General features: G+C 46.6%; 1 protein-coding gene across 1 annotated transcript in view; it reads right to left on the bottom strand.

Annotated features, from left to right (window-relative positions):
* Positions 1–14,600, bottom strand: part of MAPRE1 (microtubule associated protein RP/EB family member 1) — a 28,373-nt gene that overhangs the window by 6,666 nt on the left and 7,107 nt on the right. Inside the window, exons 3-4 of the mRNA XM_039318895.1 lie at positions 9,852–9,997; positions 2,491–2,698 (exon numbers count right to left, since the gene is read on the bottom strand). Of these exons, the coding sequence (XP_039174829.1) occupies positions 2,491–2,698; positions 9,852–9,997 (354 nt within the window). The remainder of the gene's footprint in view (positions 1–2,490; positions 2,699–9,851; positions 9,998–14,600) is intronic.

Genomic DNA, 14,600 nt, shown 5'->3' with positions numbered 1-14,600 from the left:
TCTTTGAGCTTGATGGTTTTCCTGAAGACATTTCATTTCCCAAGTAGGGAACATCATCAATGCTAGAAGGGAGGGGGTTGTGGGGGGGGGAGGAGGAGGGGGGAGGAGGAGGAGGGGGAGGAGGAGGAGGAGATTCTTGATGCTCTCTGAGCTGGGTGGTTTTCTTGCAGACATTTCATTACCCAAATAGGGAACAACATCACTGCTCTCTAGAAGGGGGGGGGGGATTGCTCTCTGTTTACCTATAGCAGCTTACCGTGACACTGTTAATGGGAGTATTCTTGGTGATCTGTTGATGAGGGCATTGTTTATTTGCCTGAGTTGATAGTTCCTTAACTGGGGCATGGTTAACTGTTTGTCTAGGGCTAATCTTGGTGTTAAGGAACAACCACTGACAAGACCACGACACACACAAGTTAAGACTCACAAGGCAGGCCACTGGTGAATAAGCAGAGAGCAAGCCTCCCCCCCTCAGCACTGATGATGTGACCTAGTTGGGTCCTGAAATGTCTGCAAGAAAACCACCCAGCTCGGAGAGCAGCAAGGAACCCACAGTCCTCCTCCTCTCCTTTCTAGAACTGATGCTGTGCTGTAGTTGGGTCATGAAACGTCTGCAAGAAAACCCCCCAGTTCGGAGAGCACCAAGGACCCCACAGTCTCTCCTCCTCCTCCTCCTCCTCCTCCTCCTCCTCTTCCAGTCTGCAATCCCCCCTTCCTTCTAGCACTGATGATGCTACCTAGTTGGGTCCTGAAACGTCTGCAAGAAAACCACCAGGCTCAGAGAGCACCCAGGACCCCACGGTTCAACCCTGAGTTACCCATGTCCTCTGCTATGGGTGTGTCTTAATTCTAGGATTCCTCCAACGTTGTCAACTGCCACCTTACGCTTGCTTGTAGCCCTGGGGGAGAGTAGATGGGAGGGGAAATGCTTGGGGGAGAACCCGAAAGTAACGGCTGCATCTGCCCTAGATGCTGCTTCAAGGCCACCCTGGCTGGAAGAAGGCGCCAGCTGCACACCAGCCTATGCTGGAAGTGACTTCTGAAGCCGTCTTGATCGCATCTGATCGGGCATAGAGGGGCCGGCGACGGGAGGCAGTTAAGGGAGGGGAAATTTGAACCTGGGGATTTGGGCACGCGATTCTCAGTTCTGGCTTTGCGCTACTGCGATACCCTTGACTGCTAAATAAAACAATACCTTTCTCAACAAATGGAGCCAAGGATCGTCTCTATTTGGACAGCCCTTGGCCTGAAGTGGTATAGGGTTTCCTGCCTGAGCAGAGGGTTGGACTAGATGACCTCCCAGGTCCCTTCCAACTTTATTATTTATTGTGAAGAGACTGGACAGCCATTGGTCTTAAATGGTATAGGGTTTCCTGCCTGAGCAAGGGGTTGGACTAGATGATCTCCCAGGTCCCTTCCAACTTTATTATTATTTATTATGAAGAGACTGGACAGCCATTGGTCTTAAATGGTATAGGGCAATGGTTCTCAACCTTTTCAATGCCGCGACCCCCAACCGGTTGTAAGTCAAGGACTACTCAACTGGTGCAGCACCGTTTGCAGAAGGGGACTTTTGGTGGGCTCAGCAGGGCAGAGACAGCCTGGACAATTCCTATTGGCTTTGGAAAGCCAATAGAATTAGACTCTATTCAAGAGAGCCTATTCTATTGGCTTTCAAAAGCCAATAGAATAAAAGGGAGTAGCACAGCTAAGGAAAAGGGGGAAAAAATGGCGGACTGCATTGTTTGGCGACCCCCGTGAAATGGTCGTTCGACCCCAAATGGGGTCCCGACCCACAGGTTGAGAACCACTGGCATAGGGTTTCCTGCCTGAGCAGGGGGTTGGATTAGATGATCTCCCAGGTCCCTTCCAACTTTCTTATTATTTATTATGAAGAGACTGGATAGCCCTTGGCCTGAAGTGGTATAGGGTTTCCTGCCTGAGCAGGGGGTTGGACTAGATGACCTCCAAGATCCCTTCCAACTTCATCATCACCGTTGTTGTTGTTGTTATTATTATTATATTTAGAGCAGTGGTTCTCCACCTGTGGGTCGTGACCCCATTTGGGGTCGAACGACCATTTCACGGGGGTCGCCAAACAACACAGTCCGCCATTTTTCCCCCTTTTCTTTGGCCACGCCCCTGGCACCCGGTGATGTATAAGTGGTTGGGGATCACCACAACATGGGGAACTGTATTATGGGGTCGCGGGATTAGAAAGGTCGAGAACCACTGATTTAGAGGTTCAGGTGTGGCAGGTCTGACAGAGGTGGCCTTTCAATCAACTCACTACCTCACCTCTGGCCAGGATAACGAGAGACACCACCAGACAGACAGGTAGCCTGAGATGCTACCTGTGCTGACAGGGCTGTCCCCTTCATGGGCCCTCCCAGAACGCTGGGACCGCTTCTCCCATCATCCCCAACCGCCAGAGCTGGCCCAGGAGCAGCACTAGAAGCCCGCGGCGCCCGACACACCAGCCTCTCTTACCGGTGCCACCAGAACCGAGAGGCTTCTTCGGCTTGTTCAGCAGCGGGACCACCAGAGGCGGGGCGGGGCAGCTCTCCTGGCCTTGCCGAGCCGCCACAGGGTCGTAGTCCTTCCCGTCGTAATTCGCGTCGAAGAACTTCTTGAACCACTGAACAAATTCAAAATTGTCCTGGAATTTCCCTTTCACTAATTTGTCCACGGGTATTATCTGAGGAGAGACAGGTTAAGGAGGTTAGGACGAGAAGTGTATCTTTGAGAATTATAGCAGAGAGGTTTCTAAAAGCAGTAACAGGTTGTCCTCGACTTTAAGGTACGGCCACACCTGGAATACGGACGGCATCCAGTTTTGGTCACCACGATGTAAAAAAGATGTGGAGACTCTAGAAAGAGTGCAGAGAAGAGGAACGAAGATGATTAGGGGACTGGAGGCTAAAACATATAAGGAACGGTTGCTGAAATTGGGGATGTCTAGTTTAATGAAGAGAAGGACGAGGGGGGACATGATAGCAATCTTCCAAGATCTCAGGGGCTGCCCCAAAGAAGAGGGAGTCAAGCTATTCTCCAAAACCCCTGGACAAGAAGCAACGGATGGAAACTAATCAAGGAGAGAAGCAACCTGGAACTAAGGAGAAACTTCCTGACAGTGAGGACAATCAACCAGCGGAACAACCTGCCTCCAGAAGCGGTGAATGCTCCAACCCTGGAAGTCATTTGTCTGAAATGGTATAGGGTTTCCTGCCTGAGCAGGGGGTTGGACTAGAAGACCTCCAAGGTCCCTTCCAGCTCTATTCTGACTGATTGGGTGACAATAGCAGCCTTCCAATCTCTCAGGGGCTGCCCCAAAGAAGAGGGAGTCAAGCTCTTCTCCAAAGCGCCTGAAGGCAGGACAAGAAGCAACGGATGGAAACTAATCAAGGAGAGAAGCAACCTGGAACTAAAGAGAAACTTCCTGACAGGGAGAACAGTTAACCATTGGAACTACCTGCCTCCAGAAGCTCTGAATGCTCCAACACTGGAAGTTTTTAAGAAGAGACTGGACATCCATTTGTCTGAAATGGTATAGGGTTTCCTGCCTGATCAGGGGGTTGGACTAGATGACCTCCAAGGTCCCTTCCAACTTTATTATCATCATCATCATCATTATGTTTTAAATCACAAAATATTTGAGGGTTCCCCCCCCCACTGAAAACGGCAGGAGGAAAAAAAGCTATCGTAACGTGTTTAAGTTATACTTTTGAAACGTTTTAAAGGCAGTCATTTGGTTTTGCAGGCTTTCCTTTACTTCCAGACCTTATTTATAAAACTTAAGCATCAAGGAAAGCTCAACGGAAGACTGCTTACACGGCCAAATCATGGTAATTCACAGAATCTTAGGAGTGGGAAGTGGATGTCCCAGCACTTCCAGCGCACGCCCCCTTTGCTCAGTGCATGAAACCCAATCAAAGCATGCTGACAGATGTCTGTTCAAACCCATCTCCAATCCGTCAAGTGGGACCTCACTGCCGCCTGCTAGCAAATAATTCTGCGCCTGAATGGTCAGCAAGGATATTTTTTTTTCTTCAAATGTTCAGTTAGGATATATAGTAAGCTCTCGGCTTAGGCCCATTCGTTTAGTGACCGTTTGAAGTTCATCAATCAGAATAGAGCTGGAAGGGGCCTTGGAGGTCTTCTAGTCCAGCCCCCTGCTCAAGCAGGAGAGCCTACCCTACACCATTTCAAACAAGTGGCTGTCCAGTCTCTTCTTAAAAACCTCCAGGGATGGAGCGCCCACGATTTCTGGTGGCAGGCTGTTCCACTGTTTAATTGTCCTCGCTGTTAGGAAGTTTCTCCTTAATTCCAGGTTGCTTCTCTCTTTGGTCAGTTTCCATCCATTGTTTTTTGTCCTGCCCTCTGGTGCTTTGGAGAAGAGCTTGATTCCCTTGGGGCAGCCCCTGATACTGGATTTCCTGCTTGAGCAAGGGGTTGGACTAGATGACCTCCAAGGTCCCTTCCAACTTTATTATTATTAAAGTTAATGGGGAATTTAGATTCACTTAACAAATGGGGCAAAACTCACTTAAGAACAGAAATTTTGGGCTTAAACATGGTGAGAAGTCAAGGACCACCTGGAACTTCCTGATTCTGAAATTCATTATTCTGTGCCGTGCGCAATAGAATCCTAAGGGACACCCTGTCGAAACTCCTTGCCAATATTTAAGAGCGCTATCCTATCTCTCTTACATCTTGAGGCAAGAGACTCTCAAATCTTTTAATCTCTCTTTCTACAGTTTAGCTCTTAATTCTCTGAACTTTTTTTTTTTAAAGTGGGATAGAAATAAACACGCTCTCAGCCGGAGATGGAGTGAGGTGGGGTCTCCCCAAAACAGAACAGAGTGGGTTTATATCTTCGCGTGATCTGGAAATTATATATTAATCCAGAAAAAAAAGGGATTATTTTGCAACACCCCACCTAAAGGCCAAAATTGCATTTCTTTCCCTCAGCATTCTGGCATTTGTTCACACAAGAAAAAGTAGGGTGACCACCTGTCCTTCAAAGCAGGGCTTTTCAACCTTTTCACCCATTGTACCACTTTTAGGATATGGCAACATCCGAGGACCACCCGTCGCCTAGCAAGGGGTCAAAAACTTGATGACAAAAAAAAAGGGAAAAAGAGATTAAGTACAGGTAGTCCTCGACTTACAACAGTTCGCTTAGTGACTCTTCGAAGTGACAGTGGCCCTGAAAAAAGTGCCCCCCAAGCCACAGCCGAGCAAGACACCTGCCTGCCCGCCCGGCGGCGCTCTTCCTCCTGCCCGAGGTTTTCATTGTTGTGAGCATTTCTGTTGAGGATTGGCAGTGGGGGTGGGGCAGGGGGTGTTTGGTTTTTATTCCCCCCCCCCATCTGCTGGGTGGTTGCAGGTTTGGGTCACTTCACATGACCCTGGGACACTGTGACCGTCATAAATAGGAATCCGTTGCCAAGCCTCTGAATGTAAATCACAAGAGCCTGGAGAGGCTGCAACATTCCGGCTGATCGGCGCTTCTTCAGGGCTCAGCAGAAGCACCAGGATCAGGGCTGAGCTCCAGCTGGAGCCTGGCGCTGATCCTGGCGCTTCCGCTCAGCCCTGACAGCCCTGCAGCTCCAGCCGTCTCTCGCTCAGGCTTGTGCGGTGCTGCCCCCGGTTCAGCTCACTCCCCTCCCCTGCTACCCCTTTTCTAGGATGGTCGCATCCCACCTGCTAGGTGCCAATGGACCACAGGTAGTACCCGTCCCACGGGTTGAAAAGCCCTGCTTCAAAGCCCCTGAAGGCAGGACAAGAAGCAACGGATGGAAACTTATCAAGGAGAGAAGCAACCTGGAACTAAGGAGAAACTTCCTGAGAGTGAGAAAAATTAACTTGCCTCCAGAGGTTGTGAATGCTCCAATCCTGGAAGTTTTCAAAAAGAGACTGGATAGCCATTTGTCTGAAAGGGTATAGGGTTTCCTGCATTAGCAGGGGGTTGGACTAGATGACCTCCAAGGCCCCTTCCAACTCTTTCATTCTGTAATTTTCTTTACATGACCGGTTTCTTGATTTCCTAAGGTGCCAAAACACTGGAAACAATTAGGACACTGAACAGAATAAGAGAGTTGGAAGAGACCTGGGAGGTGGTCTAGTCCAACCCCCTGCTCGGGCAAGAAACTCTAAACCATTTCAGACCAACGATTGTCCAATTCCTTCCCCGTTCTCTGTATTTGTGAGGACCAAAACAAAAAACAAAAAAAACAGGCATTGCGTAAATGCCAAGGTTTGCCCAAACTTCCTGTTCCTTTATTCAATCTCCAATTGCTACAAACTTCCTCAGAAGCAAGAAAGCTAATCTTTGTGTTTACTCAGACCAAGGTCTTGCAACCCACTGATGGGCCAGCTGTTGTGTAGAAACACACACATTTTTGCAACATCTAGCCGAGAGCAACTTTCTCGGAGAACGTGGAAGGAAGCACGTCCTTTTCTGGGGTGCAATTAAGGTCTCTTCCCCGTTACAAGTTTGGGGTGCTGTTCCTACAAAGCAAAAAAAAAAAGCTAGAATCAATTTGCTTTTTTCTTTTCTTTTCTTTTTTGAACAGAAATTCATATTGCTTTTGGAAAAAAAATAAAGGTTTTTGCAGTTAGCACGCATCCAAAGCACTGGCCTTTCAGAGCAAAGTCACTGGGCCCAACTAAACTGAGGTCGTTAACTCACTTCATCTCGGTTTTCCCAAACTAACTTGGAAAGATAGTCTCAAGGCTGCTGTTTGCTTTGTCTATTCTCCCATATAAGATAAGATAACCTTTATTGTCATTTTTTTTTTTACTGTGGGCACAAAGGCCCACATCAAAAATTAAATTTAGTTGCACACTCTCAAAGAGAAACACATACAAGACACACACCTAAAACATATAATAATTATTATTAATAATAATAATAATAGCTGGAAGGGACCTTGGAGGTCATCTAGTCCAACCCCTGCTCAGGCAGGAAGCCCTATACCGTTTCGGACAAATGGCTGTCCAGTCTCTTCTTAAAAACTTCCAGTGTTGGAGTATTCACCGTTATTCTGCTTTGGAAAATAGCTTGACCCCCTCTTCTTTGGGGTAGCTATCATGTCCCCCACAATCCTCCTTTTCACTAGACATACCCCATTCCTGCAACCGTGCTTCGTATGTTTCAGTCTCCAGGCCTTTAATCATCCTGGCTGCTCTTCTTTGCACTTTTTCCGAAAGCCTCAACATCATTTTTGTAACGTGGTGACCAAAAGTGAATGCTGTATTCCAGGTGTGGCCTTACTAAGGCTTTGTAAAAAAAAAACTGTACTAGTATTTCACGTGACTTTCATTCTGTGCCTGTTTATAAACTAAGGATTGTATAAACAGAATTGTATAATAAAGTTGTACAATTGTGTAACAATTAAGGTTATACAATATGTATAGACCCACACCCCTACATATACATAGCAAATAAATATTAAATAAATAAATATAGCCCCATTCCCCCATGCTGGCTGAGGAATTCTGGGAGTTGAAGTCCAGAAGTCATGAAGGAGGCCATCATTCCCCCATGCTGGCTCAGGAATTCTGGGAGTTGAAGTCCACGAGTCATGAGGGGGCCGTAGTTCCCCCATGCTGGCTCAGGAATTCTGGGAGTTGAAGTCCACAAGTCATGAGGGGGCCGTAGTTCCCCCATGCTGGCTCAGGAATTCTGGGAGTTGAAGTCCACAAGTCATGAGGGAGCCATCATTCCCCCATGCTGGCTCAGGAATTCTGGGAGTTAAAGTTCACAAGTCATGAAAGCGCCACAGTTCCCCCATGCTGGCTGAGGAATTGTGGGAGTTGAAGTCCAGAAGTCATGAAGGAGGCCATCGTTCCCCCATGCTGGCTCAGGAATTCTGGGAGTTGAAGTCATAAAAGAGCCAAGGTTGCCTACCCCTGCTTGACTAGACTAACAGAAATGCAAATCTTATTTGCCTTTGAAAGGCAGCAGTGACTCAAAAGCACGTGAAACTTAGCATATGAAAACCCACATTCCTTCCGCCTTTCCAGTAATTCAAATGCAGCAATGTAAGCATTCTTTTACTCCCACCTTTTGATGTTTCTCTATTTACTTGTATTTCACATTTTTCAACCACTCAAGAAAGGAACTCTGGGTGGTATAAAGCATTAGAGTATCAAAAGAGTCCGTAAAACTTTAAATTTTAAAAGGAGGCAGGCAGAGTTGAATGCTGCTAAATGGGACATCATTTGCTAATAAACCTTCTGAAAATTCAAACAAATATCCCTTTCCACAGAAAAGAGAGTAGCCAAGCAGAGTCTGGAGCTCTACCTTGGTCATCCAATAATCTGGGAATAGAAAAAGTCTTTTGTGAGGTTGAGGTTAGTCATATCTGACAAAGATTGAAACCTCCAAGAAAAACAAATCAGGATCTTTGAACTCTTCTAGCTAGTATGGAGCCACAAGTCAATGCAGGCAGAAATGGTGCAAACTACAACTTGACAAGACAAGAAAAAAATACCTTGCATGATAAAATAAAAAATTCCCACCTTGTTATATTGAACAGTACATTAACGGCACATCAGCGACACAATGTTAAAAAAAAAAAAAAACACCAAAATCCTAAGTGCTGCTTTTCCTGGAAAAGGTTGTCTCATAAAGTTGAAAAATGAATGCATTGTCAAATATATATCTATATCTATATCTAGATAGATAGACAGAAACAGTGAGAGAAAGAAAGAGAGAGAGAGAGAGAGAGAGAGAGAGATGGAGATAGATAGATAGATAGATAGATAGATAGATAGATAGATAGATAGATAGATAGATAGATAGATAGATAGATAGATAATGGATTGGTGGGTGGATAGAAAAGTGGAGATAGAGACAGAGAGAGAGAGACAGAGAGACTGAGACACAGAGAGAGAGAGGGATGGAGAGAGATGGATTAGATAGATAGATAGATAGATAGATAGATAGATAGATAATGGATGGGTGGATAGGTAGATGGATAGATAGATACACACAGAGAGAGAGAGAGAGAGATGGAGAGAGAGAGAGAGAGAGAGAGAGAGATAATGGATTGGTGGGTGGATAGAAAGGTGGAGATAGAGACAGAGAGAGACAGAGAGACTGAGACACACAGAGAGAGAGAGGGATGGAGAGAGATGGAGATAGATAGATAGATAGATAGATAGATAGATAGATAGATAGATAGATAGATAGATAGATAGATAGATAGATAATGGATTGGTGGGTGGATAGAAAGGTGGAGATAGAGACAGAGAGAGAGAGAGACAGAGAGACTGAGACACAGAGAGAGAGAGAGGGATGGAGAGAGATGGAGATAGATAGATAGATAGATAGATAGATAGATAGATAGATAGATAGATAGATAGATAGAGACACAGAGAGACAAACACACACAGAAAGAGAGAGATGGCGAGAGAGAGGTGGAGAGAGAGAGATAATGGATGGGTGGATAGATGGATAGAAAGGTGGAGATAGATAGATAGATAGATAGATAGATAGATAGATAGATAGATAGATAGATAGATAGATAGATAGATAGATAGATAGACAGACAGACAGACAGACAGACAGACACAGAGAGAGAGAGAGAGGGTTTAAATTGAACAAGACTGGGGCAGGGTGGAACCCTCCAATATTACTGAATATTAATTTGAAAACTGAGGGGGGGGAGAGAGTGCTAGCTTCTGACAGATACCCAAAATAAATTAATCAATAAATATTCCAAATAAATCAGTGGGAAAGGCCGCCGCAAAAAGAGCCAAGGGAACTTATTGCCAGTTCAGTCCAAGCTGAAAACATTCCCTAAAAATGACATCGGAGAGAAAAGATCCGAAGCTCTTACTTTGTCAACTCCCATTCGCTTAAAACCGGCTTGTAGGATCTTGAAATTCTGAATGTACTCGTGTTCCAGCTTTGCTTGGAATTTCACCTTCTTGAGCGTGACGGAACCTGGGAAGAGCATGTCCATAAACTGACAATAGGCAGCACCTGGCCAGGAGAGAGAGACAGAGACAGAGAGAGAGAGAAACATCTGGGTGATAATTAGATCTTAGCAAACTTATTTAGGGCAAAACATCAGAATCTCTGCATTCCTTTCCCAGCGCTGGCTGCGGAGGCAACGTTGGCAGACAAACTGGTGGAAGGACCTTGATTCAAACAGTTGGGTGTGTGGGAAAGAATCTCTGGGAGAACAAATGCCACTTTTATTTTGTAATCGGCCTCCCTCTTCACACAGCGGAAAACGAACAGGTTGCAGGGCTATTTGAAAGGCCGTCTTTTCCCAGCTAAATCTACCCAATCCACCCGAGGGGGCAGACAAAGGATGCTCTGGGAGGGGAGGGGGCTCTCTTAAGGAGGTCCATCTGGTGGGACCAAGAAGAAGGGCCTCCTTGGTGATGGCTCCTTCTCTGCGGAACATCATCCCCGGGGAGATAAAATTGCCTCTCCCTCGACACCCTTTCGAAAGGCCTGAAGACGGGGTTCTGGCAGCGGAGGCCCCAGGGAGACATGGATAATAGAAATAGAAATAAATAAAAATAGGAAAGAATGGAATGGAATGGAAGAGGGGAGGGAGGAGGGGAAGGGAGGGGAGAGGAGGGGAATAGAACAGCATAGAACAGAATAGAATAAAAGCTGTAAGGGGCCTTGGAGGTCATCTAGTCCAACCTTCTACTCAGGCAGGAAATCCTATACCATCTGTAAGGGACCTTAGAGGTCATCTAGTCCAACCCCTGCTCAGGCAGGAAACTCTATACCGTTTCAGACAAATGGCTGTCTAGTCTCTTCTTAAAAGCTTCCAGTGTTGGAGCATTCACAACTTCTGGAGGCAGGTAGTTCCACTGGTTAATTGTTCTCACTGTCAGGAAGTTTCTCCTTAGTTCTAGATTGCTTCTCTCCTTGGTTAGTTTCCATCCGTTGCTTCTTGTCTTTCCTTCAGGCGCTTTGGAGAACAGCTTGACTCCCTCTTCTTTGGGGCAGCCCCTGAGATACTGGAAGGCTGCTATCATGTCCCCCCTCGTCCTTCTCTTCATTAAACTAGATCTACCCAATTCCAGCAACCGTTCCTTATATGCTTTAGCCTCCAGTTCCCTGATCATCTTTGTTGCTCTTCTCTGCCCTCTTTCTAGAGCAGTGGTTCTCAACCTTTTTAATGCCGCGACCCCCAACCGGTCGTAAGTCGAAGACTACTCAACCGGTCGTAAGTCGAGGACTACTCAACTGGTGCAGCACCGTTTTCAGAATGGGACTTTTGGCGGGCTCAGCAGGGCAGAGACAGCCTGGACAATTCCTATTGGCTTTTGAAAGCCAATAGAATTAGACCCTATTCAAGAGAGTCTATTCTATTGGCTTTCAAAAGCCAATAGAATAAAAGGGAGGAGCACAGCTAAGGAAAAGGGGGGAAAAATGGCGGACTGCGTTGTTTGGCGACCCCCGTGAAATGGTCGTTCGACCCCCAATGGGGTCCCGACCCCCAGGTTGAGAACCACTGTTCTAGAGTCTCAACATCTTTTTTACATCGTGGTGACCAAAACTGGATGCAGGATTCCAAGTGTGGCCTTACCAAGGCCTTGTAAAATGGCATTAATACTTCATGTGATCTTGATTCTGTCCCTCTGTTAATGCAGCCTAGAACTGTGTTGGCCTTTTTGGCAGCTGCAGCGCACGGCTGGCTCCTATTTAAGGGATTGTCCACTAGGACTCCGAGATCCCTCTCACAGTTGCTACTGTTGAGCATTGTGGCACCTATACAAAAGGTGATTACAAGCGCCCACCAGGGATCTGGGCACTCAGATTTAACTGCTGAAAGGAATCAGGAAGGACTCTGAGATAGAGGAGCATCAGCAGGAGATAAAAGAGTTCATCTCAAGCTATTCCAAGCCAAGCATCGGCTTTTGCAAATCAGGCAATTTGGGGCCTGCTGGGTGAGTTTTTAGCTTGAAATGCTTACAAAGTGCTTGGAACAGCAAGGGTGGAACTCGAAACACCCGCTGCTCCAGGAGGAAGACGGCTTCGCCAGTTCCAACCAGGCTCCACACCCATTTGCCCTCTGATTCAGGAGACCCTGGACACATAGGTGAACCTGCAAGTGGCCTCAAGGACTCTCTGAAAGAAGGCAAAGGACCAGCTCTTTGCAAGGAGTATAAATCCTTCCATTCCCCCACCATTCAGTCAGAACCTGAAGAAGCTTCTGGGATGAGAAGGGAAAGGTCTTCAAAGAGAAAAAGAAGAAAGTCCAGTGGCCTCCTGAAAAAAGAAGCATCTTTGGGACAACTGAGGACACAGACGAACCTCCAGGGGGCCTCAACAACTCTCTAAAAAAAAAATGCAAAAATGACAAGCTGTCTGTGAGGAGTATAAATCCTTCCATTCCCCCAGCATTCAGTCAGAACCTGAAGAAGCTTCTGGGATGGGAAGGAAATGCCTTCAAAGGAAAACAGTCCAGTTGCCTCGTGAAAAAGCACATTTGGGACAACTGAGGACAGGTGGCCTCAACGACTCTCTCTCTAAAACAGTGTTTCTCAATCTTGACAATTTTAAGGCACGTGGACTTCAACTCCCAGAATCCCACAGCCAGCAATGCTGGCTGTGGGATTCTGGGAGTTGAAGTCCACGTGCCTTAAAATTGTCAAGGTTGAGAAACACTGCTCTAAAAGAAGGCAACTGACCGACTGTCAGCAAGGAGTATAAATCCTTCCCTTCCCCACCATCCAGGCAGAACCTGAAGAAGCTTCTGCGACGAGAAGAGAAACGTCTTCAAAGGAAAAACAAAGTCCAGTTGCCTCTTAAAAAAAAAAATAAAGCACTTTGGGACAACCAGGACCGTGGACGATGGAGGATCTCCATCGACACTTAACTGCACCGATTCACTGGCTAAAAAGAAAAAAAGTTGAAGAATCAGGTGTGACCTCCTTAGCAACACGAAAGTCTGGTCCAGCTGCCTCGTGTAAAAGCACCTTTGGGACAAACAGGAGCCTGGAGGACAGGACAATCTCTAAGGATGCCTTCGCTGAAAAAAAACGTGGCAAGGAAGGCCGTGAAAAAATGGGGCAAAACTTTTATAAATTGGGATTTTAATTTGTTTATATGGTAAAGTTGATTTGCACATTGTTTACTCTGTGTTAAAAGGGAGTTAAAGTGCATTATATTTGTTTATCTACATAGTGGGTTAATGTTAGTTAGATTATGATTATTATATCTGTTACCCTGTATTCAGCTCTGGGAAGTGGGGGAGAGGGGGTGGGTTTGGGGTATATTTTGTAATTTTTGTAAAACTTTTCAATTAAAAAAAAAATGGGGCAAAACCCACTGAACATTTTGCTTTGCAAAGGAAAGTTGGGGCTCCGTCGTTGAGGACTGCCCGGAATCCTATTTGCCCTATATTTTAAAAGCGCAGATAAAAAAAGTCTGCCAAGCTACTGTCGCTCCTGCTGATGCATTTCCTCCGAGGCGTAATCGCGAAGAAGGAGTCTCCGTCAGCATGACAAATACGAACGGCCTTCCACCGGGACCGGTGTCTAATCTTCAAAACAAAGAGCTCCTACAGCCTTTTCTAGTCTGGTATTCTATTTTATGTAGAGCAGTGGTTCTCAACCTTTTTAATGCCGCGACCCCCCCCCAACCGGTCATAAGTCGAGGACTACTCCACCGGTCGTAAGACGAGGACTACTCAACTGGTGCAGCACCGCTTGCAGACTGGGACTTTTGGTGGGCTCAGCAGGGCAGAGACAGCCTGGACAATTCCTATTGGCTTTTGAAAGCCAATAGAATTAGACTCTGTTCAAGAGAGTCTATTCTATTGGCTTTCAAAAGCCAATAGAATAAAAGAGAGTAGCACAGCTGAGGAAAAGGGGGGAAAAAATGGCGGACTGCGTTGTTTGGCGACCCCCGTGAAATGGTCGCTCGACCCACAGGTTGAGAACCACTGATGTAGTTTCCAAATGGCATATACTGTATTCAGGTAGAGGGGAGAAATGAGAAGCACAGAGAAAAGCAACAAAGATGATTAAGGGACTGGAGGCTAAAACCTATGAAGGACAATTGCAGGAATTGGTTATGTCTAGTTCAGTGGTGGCGAACCTTTGGCACGCGTGCCAGAGGTGGCACTCAGAGCCCTCTGTGGGCACCCATGCCATGCCCCAGAGATGGTGAGGGACTGGCCCCTGCTGTCCTGGCCCCGCCCACCCAGTCTGCCATGACCACCACGGCCACGCCCACCCGGCACCCCATGATAAATAAGTGGGATTTGGGTTGCAGTTTGGGCATTGGGTCTCTAAAAGGTTCGCCATCACTGTTCTAGTTTAACGAAGAGGAGGACATAATGGCGGTATTCCAGTATTTGAGGGGCTGCCCCAAAGAAGAGGGAGTCAAGCTATTCCCCAAAGCACCTGAAGCAACGGAGGGAAACGAATCAAGGAGAGAAGCAACCTGGAACTAAGGAGAAACTTCCTGACAGGGAGAACAATTCATCAGTGGAAGAACCTGCCTCCAGAAGTTGTGGGTCCTCCATCCCTGGAGGCTTTTAAGAAGACATGGCACATCCATTTGATCTGAAATGGTACAGGGTTTTGTACTTCAGCAGAAGGTGGGAGTA

Source organism: Crotalus tigris, unplaced genomic scaffold, assembly GCF_016545835.1.
Source record: "Crotalus tigris isolate CLP2741 ecotype Arizona unplaced genomic scaffold, ASM1654583v1 scf7180000021643.52994198:917841, whole genome shotgun sequence".
In the NCBI taxonomy this organism is placed as follows: domain Eukaryota; kingdom Metazoa; phylum Chordata; class Lepidosauria; order Squamata; family Viperidae; genus Crotalus; species Crotalus tigris.
This window is presented reverse-complemented; position numbering and strand designations above follow the sequence as displayed.